Source organism: Lipotes vexillifer, unplaced genomic scaffold (assembly GCF_000442215.2).
Source record: "Lipotes vexillifer unplaced genomic scaffold, Lipotes_vexillifer_v1.1 scaffold2641, whole genome shotgun sequence".
NCBI classification, from domain to species: Eukaryota; Metazoa; Chordata; class Mammalia; order Artiodactyla; family Lipotidae; genus Lipotes; species Lipotes vexillifer.
The window spans coordinates 120,073-134,926 of record NW_006780363.1 but is presented as its reverse complement, the minus strand read 5'-3'; the positions used below and the strand labels follow the sequence as shown (position 1 = coordinate 134,926).

General features: G+C 47.4%; 1 protein-coding gene across 1 annotated transcript in view; it reads right to left on the bottom strand.

Moving 5' to 3' along the window:
• Nucleotides 1–14,854, bottom strand: part of FRMPD2 (FERM and PDZ domain containing 2) — a 31,736-nt gene that overhangs the window by 10,346 nt on the left and 6,536 nt on the right. The window contains exons 3-5 of the mRNA XM_007453440.1: nt 5,580–5,804; nt 3,596–3,743; nt 1,647–1,861 (exon numbers count right to left, since the gene is read on the bottom strand). Coding sequence (XP_007453502.1) covers nt 1,647–1,861; nt 3,596–3,743; nt 5,580–5,804 — 588 coding nt within the window. The remainder of the gene's footprint in view (nt 1–1,646; nt 1,862–3,595; nt 3,744–5,579; nt 5,805–14,854) is intronic.

Here is a 14,854-nt window from a genome sequence, read left to right as displayed (position 1 = left end):
GCTGAACCCTCTCTCTGGCTCACCTCACTCAACATAAGCACAGCACCCAGAACCTGTTCTTACCTGCCACTGCCTCTCACCCTGCTCTCTCTCCCATCTGCTCCTCCCTGCACCCACTTCCCAAGCTCCCACCATGCTGAACCTCTTGCTCCAAGCCACCCTCTCAAAGCCCAGGGCATGAGCTTGCCTGAATAGCTCTTATTACCTATCTAGACCATGATTTCTCAACCTCTTAGCACTATTGGCATTTTAGGCTGGATAACTCTGTTGTCAGAGCTGTCCTGTGCATCGCAGGACGTTGAGCAGCATCTCTGGTCTCTACCCACTAGATGCCAGTAGCGTCCATTAGTTGTGAAAACCGTAAATGTCTCTGGTCTTCACCAAAGGTCCCAAGAGGCAAATTCACCCCTACCTGGAACCACTGATCTGGATACCACTCCGTACCCCCAGCTGCAATGGACTGCCATAGAATGGGCTCCTTCCCAGTTCCCTGGTGCAAGTACTGGAGCAGGGCCTTTTATCTCTCATGGCATTTATTTCCCGCAGTGAGAATTGTTCTCTTGTCTATCCCACTACCCCCGTGAGCTCTGAGACCAGACTGTATGAACTGTCCGCCTCTCTGCCTTCAGTTCCTCACACAGTTGCTGGCCCAGCAGTGGTTCTCAGAGGATGATCCTGCATCAGATGAAGGATGCAGGATGGATGAAGGTATCCCCACCCTAACGTTGTTCTGAGGATTCTCCACCCCTCCCCATCCCACCTAGAGCCACTCTCCACCTTCGTCTGCCTTGCTCTGTGCCCTGGTACATGTAGACCTGCGTGGGCTGCAGAGAGGCTTCCTGCTGGGCTCAGCCAATGCGAGGGTGAACAGGGATCAGAGCCGAGAGGGAGAGGGAGGTCCAGGTTTGCTTTCCTGCATTCCTCCCCGTGGAGTTGTCACAGGATGACTATTTCCCTGCCCCACCTAGCTCACTCAGCTTCTAGGATTTGGTAACTGCTCCTACCCATCTCCCTTTGGACTTCGGGGGTAGGGAAGGTGAATGACTGCACCCACTGTTCCCAGCCCCAGGGCTCTATACTCACCCTTGAGTTTCCCAACAATCTCCACGCCTTTATTAAACTTTCTCAGATGGCCCAATTTCTGCCAGGACCCTCACTGATATGTACAATATTTCACTGAGCTTTTATGCTATAAGATTAAGAAATGTCCACTTTTTACTTTCTTTTTTATTACATTTTTGATCATACACACGACAACCAATGCAACACTACACGTCAAAGCCGTAAATTTAGTAGAGAAATGGGAAGGAGGGCAGAGAGGGACCCGAGGCAGCCCATTGAGCCCTCACGCCCACCTCTGGGAGTGTGTGTTAGGAGATTTTAGCCAGCACAGAAGCCAGGGTTTTATCTTCAGTTTCATTACAAACCTACTGAGAAGCAAGGCTTACTCAAGGTCAGATACTTAAGAACTGAGATGGAGATTTTAATATGAGGACGTTCTGCCAATTTCTCTCTTTACGTGATCCAAATCCAGGCTCCACTTGTGATTTCCGGGAGCCCAGAGTATTCCCCATGGTGGGTGGCCCTGAAAGGAGCATGGCTGACCTCAGCCTGCACACAGGACTGCATCCCTCATGGCCTCCCACCTGGAAGTCGAGGCCTTCCGTGGGCCTTCCGTTCACAGCCAGGATAATGTCACCAGCTGCGATGGCCCCATTCTCCTCTGCCGGCTGCCCCGGGAAGAGCCGCTTAATCCTCACAAGATCGTTCTTGAGATGGCCGCAGCGTTCACTCTCCATCTGCACGAAACTGAATCCCAAACCACTGGCGTTCTTCTTTAGCTTGACTTCAAACCTGGGACCTGTATCGTGGGATGTGAATGAGATCCATCCTTCAGTAGATTACAAATGAAATTGGCCAGCCTCAAAATGCAAATTGTCAAGTAAATGAATTATTCCTGTTTTACATTAAAAGATTTCATTTTGCTCATTTTTATGACAGAGTCCATTATACCTGTTATAGGTCAGTGTCATCCAAAGGAAATATGTGAACTGCATACGTAAACCACATACATAATGTCAAAGTTTTCAAATAGCTACATTTTAAAAAATAATGTAGGAAACGGGTAAAATAAACATAATCATATTTTATTTAACCCAACATACCTAAAATATTACCATTTCAACATGTAACAACACGAAAAAATTATTAATGAGGTACTTTACATTCTTCTTATGAACTAAGTCTTTAAGACTCGAGTATATATTTTATCAGTTTGGAGTGGTCACACTTCAAGTACTCAACAGCCACATGGGCAAGTGGCTACCATATTGGACAGAGCAATTATAGACAATCAACAAAGTTTATATGTAAAGATACAACTTAGAGACGTACACAATAGGCCCAAATCATTTAGTAAAACTTGAATCACATATATTCCTATTACCCTTCTGGAACCACAGTCATTTTTTAGTATACTTGAAAAAAATTTTTTGCATAATTAGACCATGGAGATAATCATGGCCAACTCTGTGAAAATGTTTTAGCTGCCATTTTGTTCAGCCCTATGTAGTGACCGCAAGACAAAACAGCTGCTTCTGGGCACCCAAGATGGACACAGCCCAAAGAACTTATATAGTCTGGCAGCCAAAGAGGCCTCTGGGCCTCCCCTACTCTGCTTTCGCCACCTCAGTTGGCAATCAATCAATAGAGGGACAGAGCACTGATTTATAAACTATGATTTGGGGCAAGAATGAAAGTGTCTGAAGCAGTTAGGTTCAGGTATGTCGTATGACCAGTTTCACCATCACCATCGTCTGACCCCTTTAGGCTCATTCTGTATTCAATTTCTCAAAGGCCCTCACTGGAGTGAGCCGAGAAGCAATGAAAGAAGAAACAGACTTATTTTATGCACATGCTTTTCCCCCTCCACCCAACCCCATTGCTCACTATGGTTACCTTGCATTCAACCTGATTTAACGCCTTCGGGAAAATCTCTCTCAAGGGGTTGACAAGTAGCTAAGCTGCAAATCATGACGTACTAAGGAAATAAATGTCTTCCTAGCAGGAAACAAAATTCCAGGGAAGTGCAGAGAGGCAACCCATCAGATGATGTGTAATAATGCCCCTGTAAACTGATCATGGGTTTGCTTTTTGATGTTAGTGACTAGGCTAGGTTTCTGAGCACCTTTCTCTCCCCACCCACCTCATCTTTACTCAGATTTTTGTTACAAGTGTCTCGGCTGAAACGTGGACCCTTTGTCAGAAAAGGCATGATCCTTTCATTCCAATTTCAACCCCAAATACTTATTGATACACAAACATTCCAGCAGCTGATCAGAAATCCTCAGAAGGCTTGGGGGCAGAATTATGCCTGGTCATCATTTTGGGGATAATGCATTTTTTTTTTTTATAGGAACATGTTCCATTAGATTGGCTTCCATTGCATCAGAAAGCTGGCCACATGATGACCACCACTGCTCACTATCTTTTGAGAACCCAGAGGGAGCCTTCCTGCTTTCCCTTTGGAGTTGACAATTCAAAAGCAGCACAGGATGACATGACAATAGTAACACTCAATCCTCTCTCCTCTCACCATATGTCGCTGAGACACTGCTCGCAGGCCTTGCAGGCAAGACTGCTGCCAAGGAAACAGCCGTGCATTCATCTCCCATCCTGTCATTAGCAGAAGGACACTGCTGTGCAGTCCTGGGGCCTCTTCTCTCTAAGACCAGTCTTGCAACCTAGAAGGATGGGTGGACGAACTCAATTTACACCTCATGTGGCAACCAGGAGTCTCTCCCTCCACTCGGCAAATGCTTCGTAATTTTCTGATACATCCAGTAGATGCTTCATTTGAATCTCAAATCAAAATCTCCAATCTAGCTTATCTGTTAGGATCCAGAGCCATATTTCCGACCGTCTGTTGGACAAATGCTCCTGGAAGTCACACATGTATGTGCTTCCACTTCAGTGTATTCAAGGCCAAGTTCATCTTCCTCCTCTCACTCACCCTCACTTCCCCCTCCTCATTTTGCCTGAGACATTCCTCCTCTTGCCTTTGCTCTCTCAGAACCCTGACCTATCCCTCAACTAACCTCCCAGGGGCCGCACTTGCAGTGGACCAGCTTTCCCCCTTCTGCCCTCCAAATACCCAACTGGCTTCCAAGGCTTTCATGTTCTCCATCAGAAACATCTCCCTCAGTGCTCCCCTCTCCTCCATTCCCTCTCCTGCTGCCCATGACCAGCTGGACTGGGGCAAGCAGCCTCTAACTTGACTCCCTGGACCCTATCTCCTCCTCCTTCAGTCCACTCCCCTCAAGGTTCCCTGTGGATTGAAATAAGACGCAAGCTGAACATGCAACACTCTTGATTAAAAATCTCCAGTGTTTTCCATCACCTAAAATCCAAACCCCCAGCACAGTATCCCAGGCCTATGTCAATCTGGCCTCCCCCTTTCTTTCTGGTTCAATTGCCCTTTCTTCTTCCCCACACACTGTATACTCCCGTTACCCAGAGCATGACCCAGTGGCTAGACATCGCCTGGAAGCTTTGGAGAAACTCTGAGCTTCCACTCGGGGGACTTGACCCTGCCAACATCCTCCTGCAGCAATGGTCATTCAGCACCAAGCCTGTGACCCCAGAGTGACAGTTCCTACCTGTCATCACCACCAGTATGCTGGCCAAATACCTTCCCTAAGCATGTCCGTCAGCAAAGTTCTAAAGAATAGAGAATACTAATAAATTATGACTTTGTTCTCAAGATATGTCAACCAAGGTCGCCAAGACAAGTAAATCTCACCACAAAATAGAAGAATGGTTTGGGAAAGAAAGCAAAAGGGGGCCCTTCCACCCCTCTGTTTGCCCTAGGAGCCCTTTGCATCTCTGATGGTTGCCGTTGCCAAGAGGGAAACCCCAGCTCTGTGGCTTAGGCCACCATCGCAAGTAAAGGTTCCCACCCTCAGGCGGAGGATGGGACAGAGCGTAGTAACATCCAGATGCTGCCTGGGCACTGCACAGAATGAGGACCTAAGGGTAAATGCTCTTGGCATCTTGAATTTCTACCTCTTTGTAATAAAAGGACCCCTAGGACAGTGTAGCCTGTAATTACACAGGTTGATGGGAACGGCATGAACTTGGGCAGGGGTGGGTGTCAGCACATGCCAAGGCAAGTGCTGAGAGGCCCTGAGAGCAGACGGAGGCATTGGTCAGTTACAGCTGGAGCAGAGGGCATGAGGGGGCGGCCAGAGCCAGGCAGGAGAAGTCACTTCACTCAGTCAGCCCAGTAGAGCTGTCTGATTCCAGAATCTAGGCAAGAGACAGTAAGCTTTTCAAGGCTCCTTAGAGGAGGTGAGCTTCTCTGCCTGGGAACATCTGCTTGCTTCCTCCTGACTTTCACACCTCCAAAGAAAAGCGCTGGTAAAAGGAAGATGTGAAAGGAAAAAAACAGACACAACAGAAAGTCTCGTTGGTTTCCTGCCTACCCCCTCCCACCCAGAGGCAACCACAGCTTCTGATGTTGTTGAGGAAAACTCTGGGGGGAAGGAAAGCTCCCCAGTAACCAGAAACGGTGCACTCACCTGCCCAGAGCCCTTGAGGCACTGCACGGCCTGCTTGTGGGTGAGGCCACACAGACTCACTCCATCCACCTGCAAGAGCCGGTCACCTGGGAGGGGGACAGATGTCATGTCCCTGAGCTCCTGGGGCTGCAGGAAGGACTCTTCTGCGAGGCCCCTGCCCAGCGCCCCTCCACACAGCCTCAAGGAGGGGTAGGGAGCTGAGCTGGGGGGAGCCCCGCTCGGGCCCTGCCAGCCTCCCCTGTGAGAACCTCCACAGATCAGCGGTCTAGAAACCTCTATCCCTGGCTCACAGAACAGTTAAGCCAGCTAACAAGTACAACCTTATCCTTTCTCCCGATTTCCTGTGAAACCATTTTTAAAGTTTTTTCAAGTCTCTTAGGGGTGATATTTATATCTCCAGGATGTTTTTTATTTCAAAAAATGTCAGGGAGACCTGGTTGACGCCAGGGACCCTGGAATTCTAGGGAAAATGGAGATAGGTAAGATCGTAGGTGCCCTTTTTAGCTCAATTCTAGCCATTTTGGAGAACAGTAAAAGTCCACCCCCCCCCTTCCTTCAGAGCAGTGGACGTGAGGAAGGGCAGAGAGGAGGCTTGCTGGCGTCCTCCCCGGATACTTAAGTGGAGGTCACCAGTACCTGCTCTGTCCTCCATGGGGAGCATGGCTTCTCCCATGAAAGCCAAAGAGCAACAAGTTTATTTAAAATTTCATACTTTTAAATCACCCTATGTTTCCCAAGCATTTGGGCCCCATGTTAACATATCAGGTAGGTGGGTCAGGTTAAATCATCTCCTTTTCCAGGTAAGGAAACCATGACCTGGAGAGGCAGTCATTTGCACAAGGCCTCAGAGTGAGAGTGGGGCAAGGTTTGAAGGCTGCACCCCCAAGGCCGGGGCTCCTCGCACCACAGAATGCAGAGCCCAGCATGACTCCATCCTCACCCTGCAGGATCCGCCCTTCCTTGGCTGCTGGCCCTCCGGGAATGATGGATTTCACGTAGATACCTCCACAGAGCACACTTGTGTTAATGCCACCCTGGAAAACACAATGAAAAACCACCCATCTGCCCCCTCCTGAAGGGGCCTCCCCCACCTCCCTTACTCAGAGAGCTCCCATCTGCCTTCCGCTCTATCCCATCACCTCATCTCCATGTGACACCATCTTATATATTCACTTGTTTGTTTAGGCTTTATTATCCATTGAGCAGAAGGTTAGATGCTCATAAGAAGTATAACGATATGAGCCGTGTGAGGGAGCTGTGTCATATCCAGCCCAGCACTGGCCAATGGCAGGTGCTCAGAAATGAGTCACGTCAATGTACCACATCGTCTCTCCATAAGCAGTGACCAGCAAAAGTGGATACAGCGATAGGCCCAAAGGCTGGTGCCTGGCATATTCTGTATCCCTGTGTGTTGGTTTATAGATACAAAAGCAGAATTCAACCACACAGTATTTTGCAACTTTTTTTTTTAACTTAACAATAGATGATGAACATCCTTACAGGTCACTAAAGATCTAACTTTATCTTTTTCTTCTAATTTTTCCACGTATGTATACACACATACATAAAAATTTTTACATCAGTGGGATTATATAATGTCATTCTTGTACAGTTTTTATCCTCCCTCCTCCCGGGTCTGCCAGATGGAACTCAGAAACCAAGTGCAAAGTGTCTGTCCTGAATGGAGGTCTTACCAACCTGACGATCAGGGACCACCCCATTCACCTTTGGCTTGTGTCCCTGAAGCTCCACAATGCTACCCTCTCCTTATTGTCCAGCATAACCATCATTCCACCCACACTGCTTGGAGTGTCTACTCTTCCCAAGTTTGCCATTGGTCTCCCAGTTTCACTTTGAACTCCCATCCCTCACTGAGGCCCCCACTGACTTTCTTGGTTCATCACTTCTGACGTGTTGCTTGTACCCAGTGAGCCCTGGGTTATCAGAGGTTGGCATATGAGTGCAGTGCCCACCAAGACTCCAGATAAACATCTTTCAACTGTTTACTTTCTAAGCTCCCCTAAGAATTCTTACAGTCACGCTGAATCCAAGTGTCCCATCTTCTTTAACCAGCTCCACAAAGTAGATTTCACTGGCATTGTTTTCTGAAGGTGATAGAGGACACGAAGAACCAGTACCCTGCCACGAAGGAACAAACAAAAAGAAAGAAGAAGTGAAGGCACTGGCCCTGCCTGAGCAGATGGCACCTCTTAGCTCTCACCTGCTCTCAGGAGCCAGCAGCATTGCACATCAAAAAAAATCATAAGTTTCAGGGCTGGGCCAACAGGGGATTCACTCTCAGCTTAAGCAGTTCCTCCCTGTATGACTTTGCACCTGTCTCTTGGTCTCTCCAGACTTTTTCCCCAATCCACGGAACTGCAATGAGAGATCACCTTCTAACAGTGAGTATGAATGATGCCCAGCACATAACAGGGTCTCAATAGATTCCCTCCTGTTTCTACTTATGATGCAAATATCTTTATGAGGACTGAAGTCATCTAGACACTCGCTGGTAGCTTCACACGTGACACCAGTCAAGTGAAGGCATGCTGGATACCAGATACACAGCAGCTTCTGGAGCAGAAGAAAACCGCAGGAGGACCTTCAATCATCTCTAGCAAGAGTAGCTATACTGGGTCTCTACTTTACAGTGGTTGAATGCTTGAGAGAAGAACAGAAGAAAGTATTTTCTACCTCATGCCAGGCATTTTGCTTGGTGCTGTGACATGCGTGTCATGTTGATTCATCCGTCCAGTCATGCTACAAGATTAATTGAGTACCTGCTGTGTGTCAGGTACTGAGATAGTTGGGGAGATGGCAGTGATAAGACAGACCTGCCCATATTGAACTTCTCACGGGGAAGGGTCTTTCGATAAACTGGGCCAAGAAGATGGGGCCACAGATACCCCCAGCCTTTTGTCCTATCTGTTCCCTTGGCTAAGCTGCTTAGCGGCTGCCTGGTCCACCACATCAGAAAATACAATTAATATACAGGAAAATAAACAGGCTGAAGTAAGCTAAAAACAAACAAACAAATAAACAAACGATTGAACAGAAGAGGTTCTGAAGAGATTTGGTATAGAAACAGATGAAACCCCAGTTGTTTCAGAGACGCTCCATATCCCATGGTCTGGCAAGGGGTTTTATCTAAATTTTAAAATTCAAAGAGTAAAGCAACCACTGAGGTGGAGGTTCAAAGTGAGACGATGTAACTCAACTATGCCACAAAAGGTTACCTACCCGCAAAGCTGGTCACGTGACCCAGACAGCCCGGATGGCACAAGTTCTGCAGTCTGTGCCGTGGTCAGCTGTGGCCTTGGTGCACCATTGCTCCCCTCAATGGCCCAGCACAAACCAGCTCGCAGGTGCAGCCCCAGAGACCCTAACTGGAAGCCCTCTCGGCCCTGCTTCCTGTGAGAGGGGGCTTTCTGAAGTGCAGCCTGGGGGGAAGTTTTCTGCTCTGGAATCCCACTCCTATGATTCGCATCCCAGCTCTGCCACGTACTCCCTGAGAGACCACGGGCACGTTCCTGTCTCTCTGTGCCTCGGGGACCCCACAGATAAAAAGTGTTGATGATAGTAATTATCTCACAGGCTGGTAATGAAGCTTGCATGATGTAACAAATCCAAGTGCTCAGGACCTTGCCCGACACATGGTTAATCACTCAGTAAGTGTCCAGTTAGCATTTTTTTTTTTTTCCCAACTTCCCATCCAGCTCTTCATGGGATGCACCATCCGGGTGAGCACCATGGCCAGTGAGGAAGGATCTAGCCTACATGGAGCCCTACTGCCAGCCAGATCCTTGGCACTTTTGTCTCCACAGCTCTGTGCCCAGACATCATTGCTTCTCTCTTATGAGAGAAAAATGAGGTTGAGAGAGGTGGGGTAACTTGCCCCTTTCAACCAGAGTCCCAGCAAGAAAGAGAAGGTGTACATCCCCATCCTGGGTGTTGGAAGAGAGCTGACACAAGGCCTGCTTTCGAAGGTGTGGGCAAGCAGTTAAACCCATGAGGAGAGCTAAGCACCCCGGGGCTAGAAACAGCGGGTGCTCTTACCTTCCCTGAGCCTGAGGAGCGAGAGGAGGGATGGCTGATGGAACTGAGCGAGTGGTTAAAAAAGAGCTCGAGGGCAAAGAGCACCTAACAGGAGCTGTGTTCTTCAGCAGAGGGTCACAGCCAACCCGAGCACAGGCAGAGTGACAAGCCAGTACTCACTCATCCGCCAGCTGCAGGCTCCCACTAGACTGTGAACTAAGAGAAAACCTATATAGTGGTCTCTGCCCCCCACTCCTGGCACAGAGCTCCTTCAACCCTTGTAATTTCCTAAGTGATATATGTGGAATCTCAAAAAACAAACTCACAAGCAGAGTAGTGGATTGGTAGTTGCCAGGGCGAGGGTGAGGGGTGGGCGGTGGGGAGTATGGGTGAAGGTGTCAGAGGGTACAAACTTCCAGTTATAAGGTAAATAATTTCTGGGTATGTAACGTACCACATGGTTACTATAGTTAGAAATACTGTATTGTATATTTGCAAGTTGCTAAGAGAGTATATCCAAAACACTCTCGACACACACACACACACACACACACACACACACACACACACACACACAATTTTAACTCTGTGAGGGGATGGACCTGCTAACTAACCTTGTTGTGGTAATCATTTTGCTATATATGTGTGTGTGTGTCTATACATATGTACATATGTATAGACACACACATATATGTCAATTATATGACAATGAGGGATAAAAAATAAAATACAGGGATGTCTAAATTTAAAAAAAAAAAATTTCCTAAGTGATAGGAGACTAGGAGCATCTTTTGTTCTAATATTTGGTCTTTGACCTCAGTTCCTGACACAGAGCTCTCAAATCCCTTGAAATTTTCTGGGTTATAAGAATGGCTTTTGTTCTAAAGAGGGAACTCTGGTTCCTGTGTAGCTTCAGGATGGGGGCTGGTCACCAGAAAACCAAGCCATGATTAGAAGCTTGAAACTTTCCACTCCACTCAACCCCCCATCCTCTGGGAAGGCAACAGGGGCTAGAGATTGAGCTAATGATCCACCATGCCTGCGTGCTGAAGCCTCCATAAAATTTTCAAAAGTATGGGATTCGTGGTTTCCAGGTTCATAAACACATCTATGCAGAGAGTACGGCACACCCTAACTCCACAGGGGCAGATGACGCTGCTCTCAGGACCCTTCTAGACCTCACCCTATGCATCTCTTCATCTGTCTGCTCCCTTGTACCTTTAAAACATCCTTGATAGTAAATCAGCGATAGCAAGGAAACTGTTTTCCTGGATTCTGTGAGCTGCTCTAGGAAATTAACAAACCCAAGGAGGGGGTCATGGGGACCTCCAATTTGCAGCCAAGTCAGACAGAAGTGTGGATAACCTGGGGACCGACAACTTCATTGTCATCTGGAGTGGAGGCTGTCTTGAGGGATGGGTCCTTCACCTGTGGGATCTGGCGCTAATTCCAGTCTGTTAGTGTCGGAATTGCTTGATGTGGAAAACCCACCCAACTGGTGTCAGAGTGTTGTGAGTGGGGTAGTAGTGTGAGATAAAGGAAAACAACTCTCTTTTCCTAGACACAGGGCTTCTGGGCAGAGCCAACCAGAAGACAGAGGGCTGACACAGTCTGTGAATGTCAGCTCCACGGGGCACAGAGAAAAACAGAGAGAGGTCTGGAGGGGCAAAAGGAGACCTTTCCATCTAATGTCTAAGGAAACACAGCTGGAGTCTGGCAGTCTTGGGACTAAAGCAGACAGTTCTCTGCATGCCAAAGCTGGCCTTTGTCTCCTTCCTCCTTTGTGTGTTGTCAAGAGCAAAGGCAATGAGTTGCAGCTTGAGGACTAACTAGAGACCAAGAATACAAGATGTCTGATTGTCCATGCGTTGCCCTTGGCAGAGACCAGTTATTACCAGTCACAGTTAAAATTAGTGACCGAGGACACCGAAACCTCAAACACTGAGCCCTGGCACTGCACTAGAAGCTTTGCCTTTCCCCCTTTATATTCTTCTCAACAACCATGCACTGTAAGTATTTATTTCCTGACATGGCAAATAGAGAGAACAAAGAGGGACTTTGGAGCCAAGGCTGTTGGGCTCCACAGCCTGTTCTCTTTCCTCCAGATTCTAGAGAGTGAAGCAAGGGAATGGTTACCTTTAATGGTGGAGCAGACAGCTGAGGTCTCAGCCTGGGCATTAAGCTCTGAGTCCGAGCCATTTCCAGTTCTTCAATATTTCTTTCCTGGTCTTGTGTGTGTGATGAAGAACTTCCCAGGGGCCCGTTGCTCAGGCTGTCTGTAGAGAAGACCCCGGAGTTGGCCGTGCTACACTTCTCCTCGCTTGAGGTATTTCCACAAACACCTAGAAAAACAAGCCAAGAAGAAATCAACAGCTTGGAAAGGCTGGCGTCTCAGTGGCATTTCTATGTGGGGCATAGCATTTTCCTCCAATGACAGAAAGACCTTTTATAGCTGCTGGGAGCCATGCGAGTTTAGCACCTCATGAGAGATGATGCATTTAGAATAGAGGAAGGGAAGATTCTGGATATGTTCTTGAAACTTAAATAGAGCTTGTGTGACCCAATTATGAAAACACAGGAGCAACGGATGGTTATAATGGCAGTTCCCCCTTTTTAAGCTCTTGCCACATTATGGGCACCCCACACACACACACACACACACACACACACACACACACATATACACACATATTTATGTGTGTATATATATATACACATATACATATACGTATCTTTCCATGTTTTCAACATACCCACCAGGAAGGTGTGATCCCAGTTCAAACACAAGAAAGCAGAGTCAAAAGGATTAAATCTTGCCTAAAACCCCACAACCATCATGTTGCTCTTAAAGCCAGCCTCTTCCAGAGTCCCTGCTGAGCACACCTGTAATCACCCTGTGATCCGAAGTTCACCATGTCTGGTTCTTTGGGGGGAACTTGGTACTAACCAGATGGTGGACTCCCTCTGGGTGAAGACTGGGCCACTGATTCCCATTTACCCCATGTCTGACCCTTGAGCTGGCACAGAGCAGAGGAAAGAACATGAGGTCAGGAATCACTAGGTAAAACCTTGGGCAAGGTAATTCACATTTTGGGACCTCAATTTCCTTATATCTAAAATAGAGATAATCTCAACTACCTAGTAGGGTTGGTGAGGCTTAGAAATTAAATATAGAGAGATGTTTATACGTGTAGAGAGAGAGAGAAAGAGATTACAGCTTAGTACATAGTACTAAGAGCCTCAATACATGTATTTACCATGCATATGTTAATATCAGCTATTCAACAAATGTATATGGGAGGAAGGAACACAGATTTTCTTTACATCTGGATATATAGACACACAAGTAAGTTTACAACTTTTGATACAGACTCATTAGTACTCAGGAAAATGCCCAACTCACACAGTGGATAAACTTAATTGAATGAATCAGATTAGAAGTTGTTCAAGCCTAAAGGTATTCAGTAGAGAGTGGTGGGCCACCATTCAGTAATGCCTTATTCCTGGCAATTGCTTTTTTTTTTTCACATCTTTATTGGAGTATAATTGTTTTACAATGGTGTGTTAGTTTCTGCCGTATAACAAAGTGAATCAGCTATATGTATACATATGTCCCCATATCTCCTCCCTCTCGCGTCTCCCTCCCACCCTCCCTATCCCACCCCTCTAGGTGGTCACAAAGCACCGAGCTGATCTCCCTGCGCTATGCGGCTGCCTCTCACTAGCTATTCTACTGTCATTGTCCTTCTAGCAATGTTGTAAGCATCTGTTTATTTTCTTCCACACCCTCCACAAGAGACAAGGACAAGACCTATGACTGGATTAAAACGTCAAGCTGTGCAACGTATGTCCTGCCTAACGGAAATACAAGCTAGAACTTCTGCGGGTAATTAAAACTCAATCTGTAGTGGAGGGTGATGTCTGCTCCTGATGGGAAGGCTCTCTGTCTTGTCTTTGATCTCCAGTCTAGAGCACATGTCCCAACAGCAGCCCAACCAGATAGAAACTCACGGCAGTCAAGCCTCTGCCCACAGCAACCAGCCAGAGTCACTGTGGAAGCATCTTCCTCCAACAAAGGTGGCAGCTGTTTCGAGGAACCCCAACTGTGACCAGGCAGAGTTACCAACAGGTGACAGGGACTCCAGGATGAGAGGACACGTAATTCACAGGCACTGTGGGTACTCCATCATCTGAAACTCTAAAGTGAGTTTGGAGCCTCGCAGACTTTGGGTGCCAGTTTTGGACATCCCCACCCCAGCAGGCCATCTTTGACACTGAATGGACCCCAGCTCAGCTGCATTATGTTTCCTGATTTTAAAAATAGGATGGTTTGATCGCTCCCCTCTGTCCTTTCCTGTGCAAAGTATGGAGGGAAATACAAGGACAGCTAAAACATTGCGGGCAGAACAGTGGACAGTGTAGGAAATCCAACAGAGCAGTGTGCTGGGGCAGGTGCTGTGGAAGGGCCGGGCTAGCCCCTGAGTCAGGTCCAAGCACAGGATGAAAGGCGCATGGCTAAGGCCCCAGCTTTGCCACCCCCCATCCCCACACAGCTTCTGGACGAAGGGCAGATGCAGCACCTGGAAAGCCACCTGGTGATGGTGTGTACATGTGAAAGAGTGAGAGAGGGCATGTGGTTTTCAGAGGCCAAGGCCAACGGGGTGACTGCGTTTAGGACCCAGAAAATGCTGGCTGGTGTGACACGAAGCATTTCTGTACATGAGAGGAGATTGTACAAAGCTCCTAGAGTGTGGGCCTGGCTTTGTAGGCCGTCTGCTGGAAAATGGCAGGATCACCCAACCAAAAAGCTGTGGTGAGCCCAGGTAACTGGGAGGGAAAGGGATATTAACATCCCCCCATTACCACCCCAAACCTGACCCAGATAAACATAGTCATATTATTCTTCAGTACAGACAATGGTTGGATAGCTATTAAAGGATGAATAAAATCATCTTTAAAAAATAAAAACAACCTTTACTCTTTTGGTTGATCTCTAACATGCTGAGTCTTAACCAAATTAGAACAGAATGCTTGTTATGCACTTCAGCTTCAAGAACAGCCCCCTGTCTCCTTCACACCGGATTCCACAACTAAGCCCCAAATATGTAGAATTACTGCAGTAGCCACTTTCAATAAGGACTTGGCTGATAGAAAGAATATCCTCCCTGTCATGCGAGAAGAGTGGCAGAGAAACACACAATAGCTGCACCTAATAAAGAACTAGAGTAGGCTTCTCCCAT